General features: G+C 41.3%; 2 protein-coding genes and 3 long non-coding RNA genes across 8 annotated transcripts; all 5 read right to left on the bottom strand.

Annotated features, from left to right (window-relative positions):
* Window positions 1–2,556: 2,556 nt before the first annotated feature.
* On the bottom strand, window positions 2,557–3,155 carry LOC143502727 (uncharacterized). Its single transcript, XR_013127130.1, has 3 exons — window positions 3,086–3,155; window positions 2,708–2,945; window positions 2,557–2,622 (listed from the first exon to the last, which is right to left on the bottom strand). It is a non-coding gene; the product is annotated as an uncharacterized LOC143502727 (long non-coding RNA).
* Window positions 3,156–4,473: 1,318 nt separating this feature from the next.
* LOC143502746 (uncharacterized) lies at window positions 4,474–7,089 on the bottom strand. Of its 2 annotated transcripts, none has more exons than XR_013127142.1 (5): window positions 6,963–7,089; window positions 6,391–6,859; window positions 6,176–6,314; window positions 5,980–6,083; window positions 4,474–5,264 (listed from the first exon to the last, which is right to left on the bottom strand). It is a non-coding gene; the product is annotated as an uncharacterized LOC143502746 (long non-coding RNA). The 2 variants fall into 2 exon arrangements; XR_013127143.1 differs by having other exon boundaries at window positions 6,394–6,859.
* A 729-nt stretch (window positions 7,090–7,818) lies between these two features.
* On the bottom strand, window positions 7,819–9,039 carry LOC143502744 (ubiquitin carboxyl-terminal hydrolase 37-like). Its single transcript, XM_076995432.1, has 5 exons — window positions 8,916–9,039; window positions 8,562–8,726; window positions 8,189–8,320; window positions 7,941–8,067; window positions 7,819–7,824 (listed from the first exon to the last, which is right to left on the bottom strand). Exons 1-5 carry the CDS (start codon window positions 8,921–8,923, stop codon window positions 7,819–7,821), a joined length of 438 nt encoding a protein of 145 aa, XP_076851547.1. The 5' UTR covers window positions 8,924–9,039.
* On the bottom strand, window positions 9,040–10,135 carry LOC143502750 (uncharacterized). 3 transcript variants are annotated; one of them, XR_013127149.1, is made up of 3 exons: window positions 9,683–10,135; window positions 9,213–9,379; window positions 9,040–9,094 (listed from the first exon to the last, which is right to left on the bottom strand). It is a non-coding gene; the product is annotated as an uncharacterized LOC143502750 (long non-coding RNA). The 3 variants fall into 3 exon arrangements; XR_013127148.1 differs by having other exon boundaries at window positions 10,000–10,135; XR_013127147.1 differs by lacking the exon at window positions 9,683–10,135 and adding an exon at window positions 9,561–9,672.
* A 3,800-nt stretch (window positions 10,136–13,935) lies between these two features.
* On the bottom strand, window positions 13,936–17,762 carry LOC143502753 (uncharacterized). The gene is made up of 9 exons (XM_076995440.1): window positions 17,383–17,762; window positions 17,133–17,200; window positions 16,795–16,884; window positions 16,584–16,682; window positions 16,445–16,492; window positions 16,278–16,358; window positions 15,754–16,181; window positions 14,816–15,623; window positions 13,936–14,367 (listed from the first exon to the last, which is right to left on the bottom strand). The coding sequence occupies exons 1-7, from the start codon at window positions 17,531–17,533 to the stop codon at window positions 16,011–16,013; spliced, it is 708 nt and encodes a 235-aa protein (XP_076851555.1). The 5' UTR covers window positions 17,534–17,762; the 3' UTR covers window positions 13,936–14,367; window positions 14,816–15,623; window positions 15,754–16,010.
* Between the last annotated feature and the right edge of the window lie 1,004 nt (window positions 17,763–18,766).

Here is an 18,766-nt window from a genome sequence, read left to right as displayed (position 1 = left end):
TTATTAAGTAGATTTAAAACTATGCTAGAATCATCTCACGCCAGATTTCTCTAGAAATCTATAGTTCTAATCTCATTATATGGCTTTGCTCCTCTGTTTTATGTATGTACTGTATGTGTATATGCATATGTGTATTATTGTTATTATTATTATTATTTGTCTACTGTCAACGTGTCATTATTTTGCCAGCACAAGTTCATTTAAAATTACATTGATTCTACAGGGCCTATGCTGACTTTTACTTGGCAAAGTTTGGTCATTCTCCTGTAGAGAAATTTGTTTGTTTGTTCAGCACCGAAAGCAAGTGTTTCCTGTAGGTAGTTGTTGATCCTTCAACAACTATAGCCATTTTATGTGAATGTCGTCATCTCAGATGTGCATTGCTAAATTGCCAGTCATGCACAGAAAATTTCAGGATGCATGGCTTGAAATGACATTCAGTCTTTTGAATTTGCGTTGTATTAACATCGTTTTTTGATAACATATTCAGGGGTAAGAGTAGGTAAATGCTGGCAGGTGCAGTCCTTGAATTTGAGGAAGTTGGTCCTGGAAAGTCATTGAAAGGTCCTTGAATTTTATGTTAACCAAGGTGTGGGAACCCTGTATATCGCCGGTGGATGGCGCCAGAGCTAGCGAACTAGTAACGTATTGAATCATATATGTGGATCTGAGGTAAATAAACTGGATATTTTTTTTCGGCGTGAGATATCGGAAGTGTGGCGTGAGAGCGTGTGTTTGAGAACGGTCAAATGCGTGTGTCTCACGCTCAATGCGTGAGAGTTGGCAACCCTGCATTAGCAGGTGTAAAGATGTTGAATTTTAATATAGAAAAACAATGAACTGAAGTCCCAAAAGGGGACGACCCCAAAGGGTAGACAGGCAGGAGCACAAAAGGGCAAGACAAAAACGGGAGAGTCAAAAACCAGAGAAGACTAAGAGCAGCAGACAAAGGTAACAAAAGGGCCAAACAGGCAGGAGGATCAAAAACACAGAGCAAGGATCAGAAACCAGAACATCAATCAGAGAAATACACAGGATCACAGCTTGGTAAAGACACTCAGAGAGGCAATACTTCGCACTGGCGACTTGTGAACAGAGTCCTTAAGTAGGGTGTGGTGAATAGTAAATTAGAGTCAGGTGTTCTTGTCAATATTCCGGCGATGGCGCCCTCTGGCGGTCACGGGCGTGATTGCCATTCCTGACGCTAGCAAGGTGTGCCTAATAACGTGGCCGGTGAGTGTATATACTATATTATACTATATTATATAGTGTATATGATTGTGATGGAAATTGTGTTACACTGATTACAAGAGAATTGTGAAGTGTGATTCAGTATGAAATCATGTGCTCATGTGTATGTGTGTATTATGACCTATGTTAAAGGAATGTGCAGAGGTAGAAAACACTCTTATCTGCCTTGACCCGCGGACCCATCAGCTGTTTCTATAAGCTGCTGCTTATACTAAAACATGAAAACTACTGTCAGGAGAGAATGCACATGTAAGGCAAAAACTGTCTACTGTGCATTCTGCCTTGTGTTCTCAGTGTGCCCAAATGTAGTGTAAACATGTGATAAGAACCCCGCCTACTAAACGGTATAAAGGAGGGGGACGGTTCTCTCTCCTCTCAGCTTCTGTTCTAGACTGAACTTTCATGCTTATTTTGTCTATTAATAAATTTCTCTTTTAACCACGCCTGAGTCCTCGTATATTTCAGAAATTTCCACGACAATGATAATGAATTACATGAATGGTTTATACCTATTATTTTTACATTTTAATTATGACCAAAACTGCTATATTTATTTAAAATATCATGGGTATACATTCAACATAATACTAATGCTACTCCCACCACTAATAATAAAACTACTGTAAATGTTTTGTTAATTTTCCTTAGCTCAAGGACAGTAACGTTTCACTGGGGGCCATCCCGTTATTTACCACTAGGTGGAGTATGGATGGCATGCAGGGCTAAATGATCACTTAATTCTAAATATTTTAAATCTATTTTAATTATCTAACAATAAAAATGAATTATTGTAATAATTTAACCATCAAGCTAAAAAAAGTCTAGATCTGGTACCATGGAAATGTCTTCAGAAGGTACAAGGTGTGTGGAGCACAATGCTAATAAATCTTTTTTTCTTTTAAACTTTAGATAATTCTCCAGTGGTATGTTTCTGTATTCATACAAGTGCTAGAGCCATCATAAGCTCTTTTTTGAGGTTCTAATTTCTGTAATCCATGTTAAATTAACTTATTCCGACAGATGCACATGAAGTCAGAATCACATGCCCACTCAACAGGCAAACAGACCATCTTTAGTACAATTAACAGCCTTTAAAATAACTTGGATGGTGGCTGCAGTCAGCTTCTAGGAATCCTCATGAATTATCATTTGTGTAAGTCAGATCATATGGTAGTCTGAATGCCAGCCTCACCACACAGTCCATAAACCACATACAGTGAATTAAGTGTAAATGGAGTTTGTCACCATACTGGACCAGTAAGATAACACAATGCAACATAATGTAAGCATATTTTATTCATTCTGCTTTAACTGGAGACTGGAGTGACTCTGGAGTGTAACTGGAATCTTGGAGGTTAAGCAACAGCTGAGCTGGAAGACAAGAGACAAAAAGGTCATTCACTCACTCAAACACTAGCTTTCACCTTCAGTGCTGTAAACCACCTAATAGGTTTACCTGGTAGGTTCTGCAGATGCATCCTGGTATCCAGGATGTCCTGGAGTCTGTTCATCAGCACAAAGTAACGTAGGAGAAGCTCCTTGGGCCACAGCACCTTCTCATCCTCCATCTGGAGCTGCATCGCCTGCATGTTCTCCTCCACATACGTCTCCCAGTCTAAAATATCTTCTTCATATACAGTGGAGCCTCCTGGGTGGAAATAGACTCCTCATCCTCCTCAAGTGTAGTAGGAAGTCTGGACAAAGAGCAAAATGCAGTAACCAAAAAATACCTATATAGTAACCAAAAAGTTGTACATTGTATTTTGGACTAGGGCTTGTCATGGTATGCCAGCCCTGTAGCCCAAGGGAGACGCCCACACACATCTGCACACACCCTTCATTTATTCTACACAAGTGACTGTAAGGAAGGAGTGAAGCTACACAAGCCCCCTGCTCTTCTGAAGTCACAGCGCCAGGGTCTCAACTTCTCGAAACATGCATGTTCAATCTCCTGAATACTAATGACCTCCACCTGTCCCTGTGTGTCCCCACCCTCCTCCACCTTTCTTACACTACTCACTCACCACTTTACATTGTGAAGTTTTGCCTCTGACGTTGCATAGTGAGCGTTCCTTGCTCGTTTTTGCCTACCGGTGTTGTGACCTTTGCTTCTCCCTTACACCTCATTCTCAGCCCGACCCCTGGATTTGTAATGGACTCTGGACTGTATGGACCATGCTGCCCTGACCCTGCTGCCCTGTGTTCGCTTCTTTTTGTGCTGCGTGTTGTGTGTGTCTTGTGCTGCTAGCTACAGTAGATTGTGTCTGGAGAATAAAGAAGCACTACGCTGCATTTAGATCCTTTTGTGGTTTTTCCAGCACATATTACAGTCACAAATGTTACAGGTTTTGCTTCCCATCTATGTGGGACCATTACTTACCCACTAACTAGAGACTGGCTTAATCTGCTAAAATCAGAACAAAAAACAAACAAAACTTGGCTATTAATTTGTCTATTTGCATGCATAAAGATTGTCTGAGCAAATTGTTTAAGTAAAAAAACTACAGCATGAAAGAACTACTCACCTGCATTTCAATTTGTTGTTGCACTTGAGAGTTCGCTCCTTACAGAACCGAATGTATTTTCATGTGTGGGTATGCAACATGGATTTGGCTTATTAATATTGTTCATTAAATGACAATGAATGAATTCTTCTGCCCTTGCACTACTTTACCATCTGCATATTTCATTCAGCACAACTAATGACTTGTAGTGTAAGCTACCAAAAATGCCAATTACAATGTTCAGGAATATGAAGGAGCGAATACAAATCCACAGAACAATGTAAATGCTGCAGGTGATGCTGTCCAGCTCTGGAACCCTTTGTACTTCTGACAGCAGGACACACCAGTGAGTCATGGTGAGCAGCGTGAACAGTGTGATAAATGCATTGTGCAGATCTCTGGAGAACACAACCAGCACACTCACTTTCAAAGCAAACACTGGCAATTATCAAATAGAATGTAAAAACTGAGGAGTCCAAAATGACTGAGGAGCGACTTTAGGCAAACAGCCAGAGAAAAGAACCAAGAACTATTTACTACTAATGTCACGGCCTTTCCCGACAAAGGGCAACATTTTATATTTCCCTTAGCCCAATCCCAACCACTACACCTTGGGGAGTCACAAGTTGACAAATGCAGAGAGAAGACGGGAATTTGCACAATATATTTATTCAACAAAAGAATTTTATATTTAAAAAAAAAAAAAAAAAGAATCAACTCCAAGTGCACCCAGTCCCAGTCCAGAACCTCGGCAGCCAGTTCAAGGAGGGACACGCAACAGTCCACTTAGTGTTCTGGATAGCAATGCTGCAGACAAAGGACAGAACAAAAACAAAACGCAGTCACCACTCAAAATAACTGAAATTGTAACAAAGAAACAAAAACCCACAAAGACGCAACACAAAAATGGAGCCCAAAGAATATAGAATATTTTAGCCAAACAAAATGTTCCCCAATAGGCTAGCACTGGAAAAAAACTACTTAAAACACCACAGCAAACCCTCCAAATTATAAACCCCAAAATAAATCAAACCAAACAAATCCAAATCCCTTACACAACCAAAAATCAAATAATGAAATAAACCTATAGCAGTACCCAGCCTAATAGAAAGCAACTTCAGTATTTATAGCAACGGACTCCAACAAACTAAAACGATTAAAATGTACTGCCCTAAAACTACGACTGGTGGATGGCAGAAGGTTAAAATTCTTCTAAAAAGGTAGGGGGTTGCACTTAGCTTTGGGAAAGGTGAGCGTCCTCACCCTTCCTTTTAATCAGTGCGCTTCTCGTGCACAGACAGCACCAGCAGCAGAGTCTCTCACGTTCTCGCTTCCACCAGCAGCTCAGCTGTATTTACTCCGGCACGTCCCAACTTCTCAGATCAGTCGGACAAAACAGACACCGCTTGGTTCACTCGGTTCACCCTTCAAACAACGGAAGTCTTTCCGCTTTGTTGCGTACTTGCCAGAGTCGGGAGCAGTGTCCGCCTGTGTCACGCCTTTTCTGGCCTTTAACACATGAATGGTGGAGAAAATCAAGCGTTGACAGGTCATCTAGGCTACATGCTGTCTAAAGTGACGTCATTCATAAATAGTCATTTTTTATTAGAAAGCCTTTTATCTACTAAGATTTGGAAGAAAAGCAAGGGGCTATTTACACAATTCCCATAGAAACGCAACCCATTAACAGATATAACGGATATAGCATTGAAGTGATGATCACCTTTACAGCTTGTTGTTTAGCAGTTGCCTGTAGTCTGCTGGTCTGAATCATATTTAACTAATTAATTGTAATGAAAATACCATCTAAGCATTAATCATTTTAAAATGGTAGTCTGTAGCCTTATCACACAAGGGGGGAGGAGTGTTAATGTTGAGCAAATAATAACTCACTTGAATATTACCAGTAATATAAAAAGATGTAATATACCACACATACCAGTGTGAGCGGTAATTTAGGAAGGAAGTTTCTAATTGTGTCTAGCCTTATAATTTTGATTGTAAGGGCAGGGTAAAGGTTAGGTTTCTGCCAACATGTAAAATCTTATGGAATTTGTATCTGTCCCCATGGACAGAGGTATCTATGTTCCCAAATCTGAAAGGCAGAAGCCGTTCTTAATGAATTATCTCCTACGATTGGACGACAGGAACAGACAGAAATAGACCTGAACTGAACTGAGCAGATGTGTAGCCTGTCTTGTTAAGTGTGGATGTAGGTGCTTACATGTGTATCCTGACTTAGTCATGGCATGGAGTTGGGTTTAGGGGGATACTGCTGCTTCTCCCTGGTCCACCATCCACGGGACCACATTCTTCTCTCCAGCCCCACTGGAGACAACAGCAAAACAGGAGCAGCTGGAATTCAGCCAGTTCTCTATGTGTTTCAGCAGATGTACCTGAGTTAGAAGGTGAGCTACTACCTTTGCATGTAGAAAAGCAGGTAGGCTGTTTTTGCCCTGCTCTTAAGGACGGCTGGCTCTGTCTTTTTTGAAACCTTTGAATCGTTGAATTTTAACCAGCACTCTCCTTTCTCCTCAGCTACGTCGCTGATGTAGTGCCCTGTCAGGGAAGCAAGATGTCATTAGTCACTTTATAGTTTCTACTGCATGTTTGTGGATATTATCAGACTGCTCACCACTGTCCATGCTGCCACCCAAATGAGACACCACAGCGTGGAGTCTGTAGATGTCTGTGTGAACAGTTTCCTGCAAACAACAAGTACATCGGTTTTTTCATATGATTAAGTAAGAATGCATCTTAGATCGTTGATATGGGTCTCTCTCATATCTATCTATCTCTCTCAGCCTGTCTTTCTCAGTCTCTCTCAGCATCTTTCAATCTTCTTTTTCATCTCTCTCTCTATTTCCTCACCAGTGGGCTGACGTGCTGTACTTTCTCTCCCTGTCCTTCTCTGCTCTCATTTACTACTAATGGGTTGAGAGAACTACATCATTATGGCAGGTACGTATAAACGTAGACAGGTTGTAAATCCAAAATTTAATTGATCACTGTAGGAAAATGGCTGATGTTTACCTTGTTCTGGCACAGAGCTTTTCTCCAGATTATCCTCCTCATGTCCTTTGTCCTGGGTGTATGCTGGTCCACTGTGGACACATCACAAAGCCATTCAGTTAGCGTCTCATTGCTAATTGTGAAAGGGTGGACAGAGGTGAGAGAGCGTATGCTCAGGCCGTTGTACAAGCTGACCTTAACGGTTGCCCGAGTGAAGCCACTCCAGGGAGGACAGAGAGGTCCAGCTCTGAGGGGATGTCCATTAGGGTTGTTAGTTTCTTGCCCAGCATGTCAAACCTCTTAATGTGGAGGATCAGAACTCTGTTCCAAAAGGAAAAATGATGTAAGAATTGGAAGAGTGTGAGATGACTGCTTTAAAACCATTGTTTTGTGGTAAAACTCATTGTTTGTGGTAATTCACATAATGCGAGACTCACCGTGGGAGTGTGAAGAACTCCACCACTTCACATGCCTCGGTGCCTTGACCACATTCACATTTGAACTCCAAAACCGTTGACTGAAAAAAAGTTTTGATTGAGAGTGACAATGGTTAGGATGGCTCCCTAACTTAACAAACTGGCAAAAAAAGTGTTGTCCAGTAGGGGTGTGTGAGGTGACAGACCTTGAAGTAATTGTGTAGGCTGTCAGTCAAGGTAGAGCTCAGGTTAACAGAGAGGTGGTTGAAGTCCTCCACTCTGGAGCTCTGCAGTCCACAGCTTTCAAACAACAGAAATCAACAGAGAGGTTACAACATTCACACAGAAATAACCCACATTATCCCATACCAAGTGTGTGCATACTTTGTGACAATGCACACTCTGAAGAAACACATGTTAAGAACAGTTGATTTACAAGAAGGAGATGTGGTGATATAGCACAGAATTACCTGCTGCAGGTGCGCACAGATTTGAGGTGAAACTCAAAATTTGCCACAGGGCAGATGTAAGAGAAGGAGGAAACCCTGAGTGTCTCTCCCTCCTCCTTCAGCTGAAGCAAACACATCATCAGGAACTCATGGGCATCCTGTGGAAGACAGTACATCGGAACGGCATTACTCCTGGACTTCAGCAGCAACAGAGTTGAGAAAACAAAGAAGGTTGTGTGCAGTTCCTGCAGACTACTGCATGTGGTTCTGATGTGTTCTGAATGGCTCAGAGGGTTGTTTAGCCGAACCTGTTCGTAGTCCTCTCCAAACGCAGGGCATCTGACTGAAATACAGGCATTCAGGGCTCTCAGGAGCTTCTTCTTCTTTGAAGAGCTACGACTAGTGAGCCTGCCTTGCTGTAGATCTGCAAAACATCTACGCACAGTAACAGGGAGACCAATGTGGTTTATAACTCTCAGCATCACAACACCTCTCTAAGCACTCATAATTGAACAGTTCATTTAGACATGTGAATCCTCTGTTCCTGATTGGCTACCTGAGCATCTGGCAGCTGGATGGATCCGTCCAGCTGGAGCACTGAGCTCTGATGGGGCTCCAGAAGCAGGAGAGACTCAGAAGACACTGCAGAGTGGCGTTCATATAACATGTATTCCCAATGTTGGGAAACCTAACAGGACATTAATGTTTAGAATAGATTTAATACATAATCAGTAAAACTTCCAGGCCACTAGGTGTCAATGTCACATAATTTCAGAATTTGAAGAAGAACTGCAAAAATACTTATTGCTCCTTTAATTGCTACGTGCCTTTATTTTGGTTCAGAGATAAAGACTGTGTACATTACATCTGTGTACACTGCAAAATCACGTAATGGTTGTGTGCTAAAACACAACGTGTTCAGTCTTTACCCGAGCTGTCGGATCTCTGTGTCTCTGCCAGCAGAAACAGTGGGGGCGTGTCCTTGGCCCTCACCCTGGCCACTCTCAGTCACCCTTTCACTACTGACGATGTGCGGTAACAGGTGCTGCAAATTCTGCACACGAAAGTCTCCCTCTACCACAACAGCCGGAAATCTGAAAGAGAGAGTAGAAGTGACAGATGAATATGGAGTTTGTGTAGTGCACAAAATGTTCACATACATACAAATGTTGTTTTTAATATTTTTCAGTTTCTCTTGATTTATGCCACAATGTCAATATATAACCATTATAGATTGTCCATACTTTACTGTGCCATGAAGATGACTTTAATAATGTACCCACCTATCCATGGGCACGGAGCACACATCTTTATCAGCAGCCCCTATGGAGAGAACAAAACCTTGGAGTAAGTGTCTTTGACTAAAACATACTATAGGGACAAAATCATAAAAGATTCTGAGCTCTGACCAGGAACAATCCCTTCCGTGTTCTTGGGTTCAGTAGGGAGTTTGTTGTTGGACCTGGGGGCAAATAATTCCAGGGAAAAATCATAGACAGAATAAATAATAACCAAATGTGCATGTGACTACACATGTGCATGTGACTACACAATTCATAAGGCTGGGACGGTTTTCATACCTGGTTAAGTGTCCCTCAGAGGAAGAGGAGCAAGAGATGGAGGAGGAGCTGACATTCAAGGACTGAGTGTCAGTTACTTGTGTCAGGGAGGATGACTCTATATGTTTCCACCATCTTTGCTTTTTCTTCTTTTTAACTTCACTATTCACACCCTCTTTGTTCTTTTTCTGTAGGAAAGCATTGGTTTGTCAAATCATGGGTATGGGAAACCTCAGTACACCCTAAAAAGCATCACATCTTAAATCGAAAAAATATCGGAGAAAATATCGGAGAATCGGAGAATAACCGGTATAAAAATGCCGGTTACTCCTTTTTAGACCACAACGTATAAAAACGTTAGATAGCTACCTTCATACACGAGTAAATGCAACCCATTTGTCCGATATACGCTACTTCCTAACAGAATTAATGTAAACGTCGTCGCGTCGGGTTTGCAGGTACATTAAATGTGATGTTCGCGATATATTGACCTGGTTCTATTGTGCAGCGCTGTCACGGCCTCGTTGTTAACGTCAGTAGCTATATCGACGTAATAGTGCTGCGTTCTGTTGTCGTTAAGTGTGAAGCTGTAAGCTCCAGACTATTTAGCACAACTTCTATACCCTAAATCCCAAACCAAACACTTAGGTCCTCAGACACAGGTCTTCTGGTGATTCCAAAATACAAGCTTGTTACTGCTGGTGGGCGCTCATTCTGTGTAATGGCCCCAAAACTGTGGAATGGCCTCCCGCAACATCTCCGCCTCTGTTCATCCTTTTCCTCCTTCAAAACTCAGCTTAAAACTCACCTTTTCTCTCAGTATTTTCTCCCTTCCACATAGTCATAGTATGGTTTAATTAATTATATTTATTAATTTAATTTTTATTTGTTTTTTTTTCCCATAGGATTTTTGTAAAGTGTCCTTGGGTACTAGAAAGGCGCTATATAAGTTTAACTTATATTAAATACGTTGTTTAAATATCTAAGTGACGCACTACCGCTACTAGTGGTGAGAAAGTGTACTGCATTTTATTCAAAATCAATGCGGTCCGGCGGCCCTCTGCGGCCCAAAGTTTAAAACTGTTGTTCTTTTGAGGCCCTCAAGGTGGCGTTCGCGGCCCACAGTTGGGTTAAGAATCTCATCTAGATGAGGTTTTGGGGCTAAATCATCTCTTGACTGTCATGATGATGCCCGATGTTGTGAGGGTTTTGTGTGTTTTTTTGTTTTTGTTTGCCCAATCTTTCCTTTGCAACCTTTCAGTGACTCTGCAATATACTCCGCAGGGGACGACCAAGTTCATGGTCATGGTTCATGGATCATGAAATCCCTTCACCCTTTAGTGCTAAGGTTTAGTGATTCATCTTATACATTATTATACTAGAAAAATCCACATACTAGAATGTAAGATACTGATTAGTGAAAGAAATCTGCACAATTACACACACAGCTTGGGCACCTTGCAGGGCTTTGAGCTTTTATGAAAAGTGCGGTTCAATTATATTTCACATGTACAGTATCAGCTACTCTTTTTGCATTTTAAAGTCCCCTCTAATTTATAACTGTCCAACAATATTTCAGGTTGTCCTAAAATATTTCCTGATTGCTTATAAACTGTTTCTTCACAGCTGATTGCCTGACTGAATCTATAGATTGCCTTTCCTGCATTTACACTGAATGTAGTTTGACAACATTATAAAGGATATATGTTTCCAAAACATGCATAGAAATTCAAGTCATGGAGTACAAATTTAATTTGATCAAATTACAACTTGACAGAAAAAGTAAAACTGCATTTTCATTAAATAAATATACAAAATTCAGATTCAAATTGTAGCTGTAGAGAGAGGAATAAAATCCATCCAATTGTCATTAACAAAAAACAAGCAAAAACAAAACACACACACACACACACACACACACACACACACACACACACAAAAGAGATTTGCCAGATTTCTATACGATGAAGATTTTTTAATCAGGTGTCAACAGCACGACATCTAACTTGGATAAAGCCACTTCTGTTACGTAAGGAAGTGTCTGATGGAAGTGTCTGATGGAAGTGTCTGATGGGAGGGTCTGATGGGAGTGGATCAGAACTCTGTTCCAAAAGGAAAAATGATGTAAGAACTGGAAGAGTGTGAGATGACTGCTTTAAAACTCATTGTTTGTGGTAATTCACATAATGCGAGACTCACCGTGGGAGTGTGAAGAACTCCACCACTTCACATGCCTCGGTGCCTTGACCTTGACATTCACATTTGAACTCCAAAACCGTTGACTGAAAAAAAGTTTTGATTGAGAGTGACAATGGTTAGGATGGCTCCCTAACTTAACAAACTGGCAAAAAAGTGTTGTCCAGTAGGGGTGTGTGTGGTGACAGACCTTGAAGTAATTGTGTAGGCTGTCAGTCAAGGTAGAGCTCAGGTTAACAGAGAGGTGGTTGAAGTCCTCCACTCTGGAGCTCTGCAGTCCACAGCTTTCAAACAACAGAAATCAACAGAGAGGTTACAACATTCACACAGAAATAACCCACATTATCCCATACCAAGTGTGTGCATACTTTGTGACAATGCACACTCTGAAGAAACACATGTTAAGAGCAGTTGATTTACAAGAAGGAGATGTGGTGATATAGCAAAGAATTACCTGCTGCAGGTGCGCACAGATTTGAGGTGAAACTCAAAATTTGCCACAGGGCAGATGTAAGAGAAGGAGGAAACCCTGAGTGTCTCTCCCTCCTCCTTCAGCTGAAGCAAACACATCATCAGGAACTCATGGGCATCCTGTGGAAGACAGTACATCAGAAGGGCATTACTCCTGGACTTCAGCAGCAACAGAGTGAGAAAACAAAGAAGGTTGTGTGCAGTTCCTGCAGACTACTGCATGTGGTTCTGATGTGTTCTAAATGGCTCAGAGGGTTGTTTAGCTGAACCTGTTCGTAGTCCTCTCCAAACGCAGGGCATCTGACTGAAATACAGGCATTCAGGGCTCTCAGGAGCTTCTTCTTCTGTGAAGAGCTACGACTAGTGAGCCTGCCTTGCTGCAAATCTGCAAAACATCTACGCAAGGTAACAGGGAGACCAAAGTGGTTTATTTCTCTCAGCATCACAACACCTCCCTAAGCCATCATATTTGAACAGTTCATTTAGACAAGTGAATCCTCTGTTCCTGATTGGCTACCTGAGCATCTGGCAGCTGGATGGATCCGTCCAGCTGGAGCACTGAGCTCTGATGGGGCTCCAGAAGCAGGAGAGACTCAGTAGACACTGCAGAGTGGCGTTCTGGAGGCGGGAAGGGAAACTGCAGGTGTTCTCAATACACACCTTGACTAGCTAGCCAGGTATTTTAAAATGAAATGAAATGTGCAATGTGAAATGAGCACACATTTCATTTCATTTTACCTGGCTAGCAGAGGAGTCAATTCCAGGTTCAGAAAGTAAAAGTCCTCACCAGGATTTTGCTCAGGCTTCCTGGATTGTGTTGATTCCACTAATTTTACCTGGATTGCACTAATTAGAAAATCTAGCAAGCTTGAGTAAAATCCTGGTGAGGACTTTTACTTTCGGAACCTGGAATTGACACATCTGCTGGCTAGCGAGTCAACATGTGTATGAACACCTGCAATTCTCCTTCCCTTAATAGTTTTAGTAAACAATTCAGTAATGTGTAGTGTCTCCACCAAATTTCTCATGGATTTTCGTGACTGGATATGGTGACGGATTAAATCTGGTGGCTTGAAGAATCCCGTTCACCACTGTTAACGACACACTACTATAATTTACCCAGCTACAGTTTATGTATTATGCATTGATGTGCATTTACAGCACACTTGTAATATAGTAATATAATTTTCCCAGCTACATTTTATTGTCACGTAGGGCTACTCCCCCCTCTCCTAGCTGTCACTCCGGTGTCCTGCTCTTCGTGTCTTTGTTGTTCCTTGCTTGTTAATCCCGCCTTGCTTGTCTGTTACCATAGTTTCCCTCTGTCTGCCATGCCCATGTTGTCATTGTCTTCACCTGTGTCTAGTCTAGTTCTGTGTATTTATATCCCTGTGTCTCCCTAGCCCGTTTTCGGTTGTTCTGTTCATTTGCTCTGTCGGTATTTGCCAATGTGCTCCGCGATCCTTGTTATTTGATTTCGTGAGTATTGTTCCTGTTCCATTGTTCATTCCTTTTAGTGTTCTCCCCATTGCCCTGTTCGTTCTCTTTGTGTGTCTGATTATGCCGATCAACTTGTCAAACCTGGATGGCTCACCTGTTACGACCCCTGCCTGTTGTTACGACTATGATTATGGAATTCCTTCTAATAAATCTCACTCTCCTCAGCGTTTGTCTGCCTCCTAGCTGAGGAGGTGCCTGCGTTACATTTGTACTTATATTTTATTTTATGTTGTGCATTTGTAGCACACTTGTACTATTTAAAAGCTAGTCATTTAAAATGTTTATTTTAAAAAATGAAAATTTCCACCAGGGAAATTTTAGTAAGCACCAATGCAAACTGTCTATAAGAAACTATTTCTACTTTCTTTTGTTTCCCCTCTCTTGAAGCTACATTTTATTTATTTGTAATAATTTAGGCTGTGTGTTTCCAGTGTAATATTCCTCTCTCACTATAGTTTACTAAATTCAGGTATCGCATGGTTAGTGTTGCTAGCTGGGAAAATAGTGAATCACTCAAATATCATAACTGGATACATTCAACCTAAAACATAATTAGCCTATAACTCACTAATGATTAAGTCAAGTCAAGTTTATTTGTATAGTGCTTTTCACAATCTTTACAAGATTAACAATCTTATGGGTCCAAATCCCTAATGAGCAAGCCAATGGCAACAGTGGCGAGGAAAAACTCCCTATGATGGAGGGGAATAGGAAGAAACCTCGGGAGGACCAAGACTCAAAAGGGAACCCATCCTCCATTGGGCGGCCCGTTAGCACAAGTCCGTGGTGCGCAGGGTGGTTCTACAGTAGTAGTCGTCACAGTTCTCGTTCCCCGGCCAAGTAGTCACAGTCCCTTCAGTGTAGATGGTGAGCCTCTGATAGGAACTAGCATCCGCACGACCTCTTGTGGCAATGGCACGTCCAACCCTGGCATCAGTACATCCACAGGCAGGTGCTTGTATCCGGATAGGTGCGTGTATCCAGCAGGGACCAGTCCCCTTCGGGTGGCCTGGTTAAATACACAAATCACACAAAAACACAAAATCTAATTATACAGACTAATACACAAGTCACACACAAACCACACAATCAGACTAAGCATACTGATGATTACATGAGTAACACCAAAGGTAAAATACAAGACAGTATGACTCCTTTGCAATTAAAACACAATCACATTACTGATAAATATTTATAAAACAATAATACATATTTCACTAACAATTTACAAAATCATTTACATTTACGGCATTTAGCAGACGCTCTTATCCAGAGCGACTTACAAAGTGCTTTGCATTCAATCACAGAATTCATCCTAGGAAATAGTACGAATAGGCCAGAATTCAAGATACCATTGAGTCAGACTACTACTAAACCACAGGAGTCAATGTCATTACCTAGTGTTTTTGCAAGTTAGACATTTGCCAAGAAGCACAAATAACCACAGACAGACATACCATTTAAAGAACCACGGCAAGTGGTATCAGCTGAGTGCTCTGGTAAGAACTCAACAAACAGGTGGGTCTTCAGTCTACGCTTGAAGATAGCAATAGACTCTGCAGTCCTAGCAGCTAATGGAAGATCGTTCCACCATCTTGGAGCCAGGACGGAGAATAGTTTGGAGCTTTGTCTTCCATGAGACTTTAAGCATGGAGTTTCGAGTCGAGGCAAGCTTGAGTTTCTGAGTGTTCGCTGTACGGATTGGCTTTTGACCATGGACATCATGTAGGGAGGGGCCAGTCCATTTTTGGCTTTGTAAGCAAGCATCAATGTTTTATATCTGATGCGTGCCGCTACTGGAAGCCAGTGAAGAGAGCGTAGCAGAGGAGTCACATGTGAGAACTTAGGGAGATTGAAGACCAGTCGTGCTGCAGCATTCTGAGTTAGTTGTAGAGGTCTGATGAGGATGACAGGAGCACTGATAATCTGCTGTTGATAACCAAAAATCCCATAATGGTCGAATCTGTAATCCTGATGGTTGTCCACGGTGATGATGAATAGTCCACGAATGGTGATTCTTTCGGGCTTTCCTCACAGTTCCTTGCACACTGACGATGGTGATTGTTCTAATAATCCCGACGATCGGTTCTTGATGCCGTTCAGTCCTCTGGTCTTGTCTCTGTTCTCTGGCGTGGATCATAAAGTCTCATTATCTTGATGCACATCTTGTCAAGGCTTATTATTCTGTCCTGGTCCACAAACTGCAGTAGTCCTCTTGTCCTGGGAGCCTGCGTGAAATTCAGGTTGCACAGCTGTCGGTAGTCTCTAATCCAGGAAGAAGCACAGGAGACCCACATGATGGACAGAACGAAAGAGACAGAAAAGCAGAATAAAGACTACACACAGCTTTATGTTTTCATGAGAAATCTGGAAGATGAGTTAGGGTTACACAAACCTCAAAAGATGAAACAGAGTGTTGGGGGAAAGAGAAGGGGCAGATGTAAAACGCTCCAGGTGGGTGATCAGTCCATGTGATGTTCTACTTCTGTGTCCCAAAAGACCAACATCTAGTCCTCATGTGGTTATGAGAAAACCTTCAGCATCTGAAAAACACACATGCAAGGAAAAATATTAAATTACGTAGAAAAATAAAACGCATGCCACACAGTGAAATTATGAATTTATATAAGAATTCAATTCATGTGTAGGTGTTTAAAAGCCTGGAGGTGGTCGTTGAGGGGGTGCTCTCGGTGGGGATGGACTGCTGGAAAAAACAGCTGGGTTCGGTGTCTCCAGGGTCTGGGTGTGACTAGATTCGGATGACCTGAAAATGTCATCCGAACCAATGGAGACACCCTTAAACCAAGTGGACACCACCGTTTGCTACAAAACACACAATAAAAATGCCTTTAGATATCATTTTCTAAAAACCTCACCACAAATAATTCTAAATGCAATCAGAAAGGAGGAAGCACTAACCAGAAAAATATTCTGCACCGACGTTGTTGTTGAACAGGTGCGCAGGTAGATGGTGGCGTCTGTGATGCTGGATCCCCTCCGCTGAATTAACAGAGGACATGCTGATGAGTGTAATTCAGAATGGGACAAGCTAGTGAAAGATGCTTATAGTCAAGACTCTTTGTTACCTTGATGCAGGCCACGGCACTAGCGCTGGCAAAGTGGTGGAGGGTAAGCTACAAATACAAGGAAAAGATTAGGTTGAAGGGACATTTACAGTAGCATGTCCATTCTTACTGAAATTGTGAACCTGTTCCCATGACTCACCTCTGCACCTATCCAGTAGAATTCATTGTTGAGCACCCACCAGTGCTCACTCTCCAGCCCACTGTAGATGGACTTGTGCTGGAGCTTCACCTCCACCACCTGCAGTCAAGCAGAAAAATAACTTTACCACTGAAATGGACAAACCCCTTATAAACCCTCAGGTAACAAAATATTTTTGTGCCTGTGATACACATTAAAAACTTAAGGGAACCTGTGTAGCTGAAGAACCCATTCGTGAGAAGGTGAAGGCAAACATCCTATGTGCTCTGTCCAATCCTTGGCGAGTCTGTATAAGCCTCAACTATGGAGAAAACCAAATAAGTGTTACTTTGCGACTAGACAAGTATGTGCAAGACCTGCATTTTACAATTATTGTGACCAGCATGCAAATAAACAATGCATGCTACAGTTCTGCACAGAAACTTCCCTAAATCCTGTACATGTTGTGACAACGTGTTGTGAAAAGCGCTATACAAATATATTTGATTTGATTTGATTTAAACAGAATGAAGCTGGCTAAGAAAGATTTCACCAATAATAGCCAACTACCTCTCGGATCGGGGTATGGAGCGTCTCAAAGATGCCTTCGTCCAATGCAAAAGGCTCCCGATCATGTCCTAAGGAAGATGTTTAAAAAAACACTGAAATATTAAAAACTTTGATGCAACCTAGTTTAAATTTGCCGTTAAAGGGTAGCCAATTTAGTTAGGCTAAGTAACATAGTGATAAGTAGCTAGTTTAATGTAGCAAACCAGCTTGCGAATATAAGGGTGTGTTCGTCGCTAGCTCCCTAATTTACCGTCGCAGGTGTCGGTATGAGCTGCAGCTTCGACTTCCGTCTGTTGATCTCGGACCCGCCGCCTGTAAACGAGAAAAGACCAAACAACGGCCGAAACTCCAGTGGCACAAAGGAGCACTGGTCGCAGCCCAGTGAAAGGCAGGGAAAACATTTTAAACAGGTTAAACAAATTAATTCGAGATATTAACTCGTTGAATATGTTAATTCGAGATATTAATTCGGTAAATATATTAATTCAATATATTAATACGTTGAAGATATTAAATTGAGATATTAATTGTTTGAAGATATTAATTTGTAGATATTTGGAGATATTTGTTGATTTTTTTCCACAGCAAATGCAAAAGTGTCTTGTCTCTTTGGGGGTCGGTAAACGACTGAGGGATTTTAGATATTTTGTTTGGAGTTTCACCTTGGCGATTTACCTTCATATCAAAACATGTTTTTCTCCATGACTCCGATATGCAGAAACACTTAGCAACGTAAAAGGGGGAAAGCAAACGCTAGCAAAATAATTACCTTTTGCGGAGTATTGGACTAAATGACCCATAATACCTTGTCGTTTTATTTAACTGCTGTCAAATAAATATTCTGCCACATGAATTAAATTAGCAGTAATGTATGCTTGTCAGAGTTAACCACAAAACGTGACATCTCTACTCATTGGACGGATAATTGTCTACAAACGAATGTTATTTACTTGTCAGTCTTAAAGTTCGTTTTATTTGAAGATTAGCGTATTGCCTGCAGTTCTTATTTCTGCCGTTAGGTGGCAACCGTAATGCACCAGTTTATAGCTCGCACATATGGAGTACATAGAGGCAGCGGCACGACGTGGCTGTTTTTCTAATTAATTGTGTGTCCATTGATCGTGAGTAACATTATTTGTTAGTGATGGGCACAGCAGTTCTTTTAGATGAACTGAATCATTAGAATCAGTTCACTAAAAATATTCGTTCAAAAGATTTGTTCACCGAATCGTTCAGTGCTTGGCAGGACTCCAACCCACATGGGTCCACTATAATGATTTAAATTGGACTTTGACATTTTCAAATTTTTTGCTTAAATGTATCATTTCTCTGTGTACATCACAGCATTAAGGATATTTTTATCAATCACAAAATCATATTTTCTCATTTCAAGCATTAGCTCTTTATAATTATTGGTCATTTTTTCAAGATCTGGGCAATGTTTTTCTTCAACCCCATTACGTACACAGTGGCAGCTCTCTGAATATGATCATAAAATGCATTTCTGAAGAAATCAATATTTTCATATTAATCAGATGTCCTCAACATTAATACAATAATTGTGAATACAAATACTTTTTGCAATACTAAGGTCTGAAATGTTCCTTTTCATGAAAGTGCTGCTATCTACATTA

Source organism: Brachyhypopomus gauderio, unplaced genomic scaffold (assembly GCF_052324685.1).
Source record: "Brachyhypopomus gauderio isolate BG-103 unplaced genomic scaffold, BGAUD_0.2 sc204, whole genome shotgun sequence".
NCBI classification, from domain to species: domain Eukaryota; kingdom Metazoa; phylum Chordata; class Actinopteri; order Gymnotiformes; family Hypopomidae; genus Brachyhypopomus; species Brachyhypopomus gauderio.
The sequence above is the reverse complement of the archived record's forward strand: the minus strand, read 5'-3'. Positions and strand labels throughout refer to the sequence as shown.

Bases quoted from the DNA above. Each gene is read 5' to 3' on its own strand.
- LOC143502744 (XM_076995432.1), bottom strand. The intron at 8,321-8,561 runs GTAAAGACTGAA...ATGTCCTGTTAG, and splicing joins ACAGAGATCCGACAGCTCGG to GTTTCCCAACATTGGGAATA. The intron at 8,068-8,188 runs GTAGCCAATCAG...TACTGTGCGTAG, and splicing joins TCCAGCTGCCAGATGCTCAG to ATGTTTTGCAGATCTACAGC.
- LOC143502753 (XM_076995440.1), bottom strand. From the start codon at position 17,533: ATGTTTTCCCTGCCTTTCACTGGGCTGCGACCAGTGCTCCTTTGTGCC. The intron at 16,359-16,444 runs GTAACAAAGAGT...CTGTTAATTCAG, and splicing joins GTGCCGTGGCCTGCATCAAG to CGGAGGGGATCCAGCATCAC. The intron at 16,182-16,277 runs GTTAGTGCTTCC...TGTGTTTTGTAG, and splicing joins CGGTGCAGAATATTTTTCTG to CAAACGGTGGTGTCCACTTG.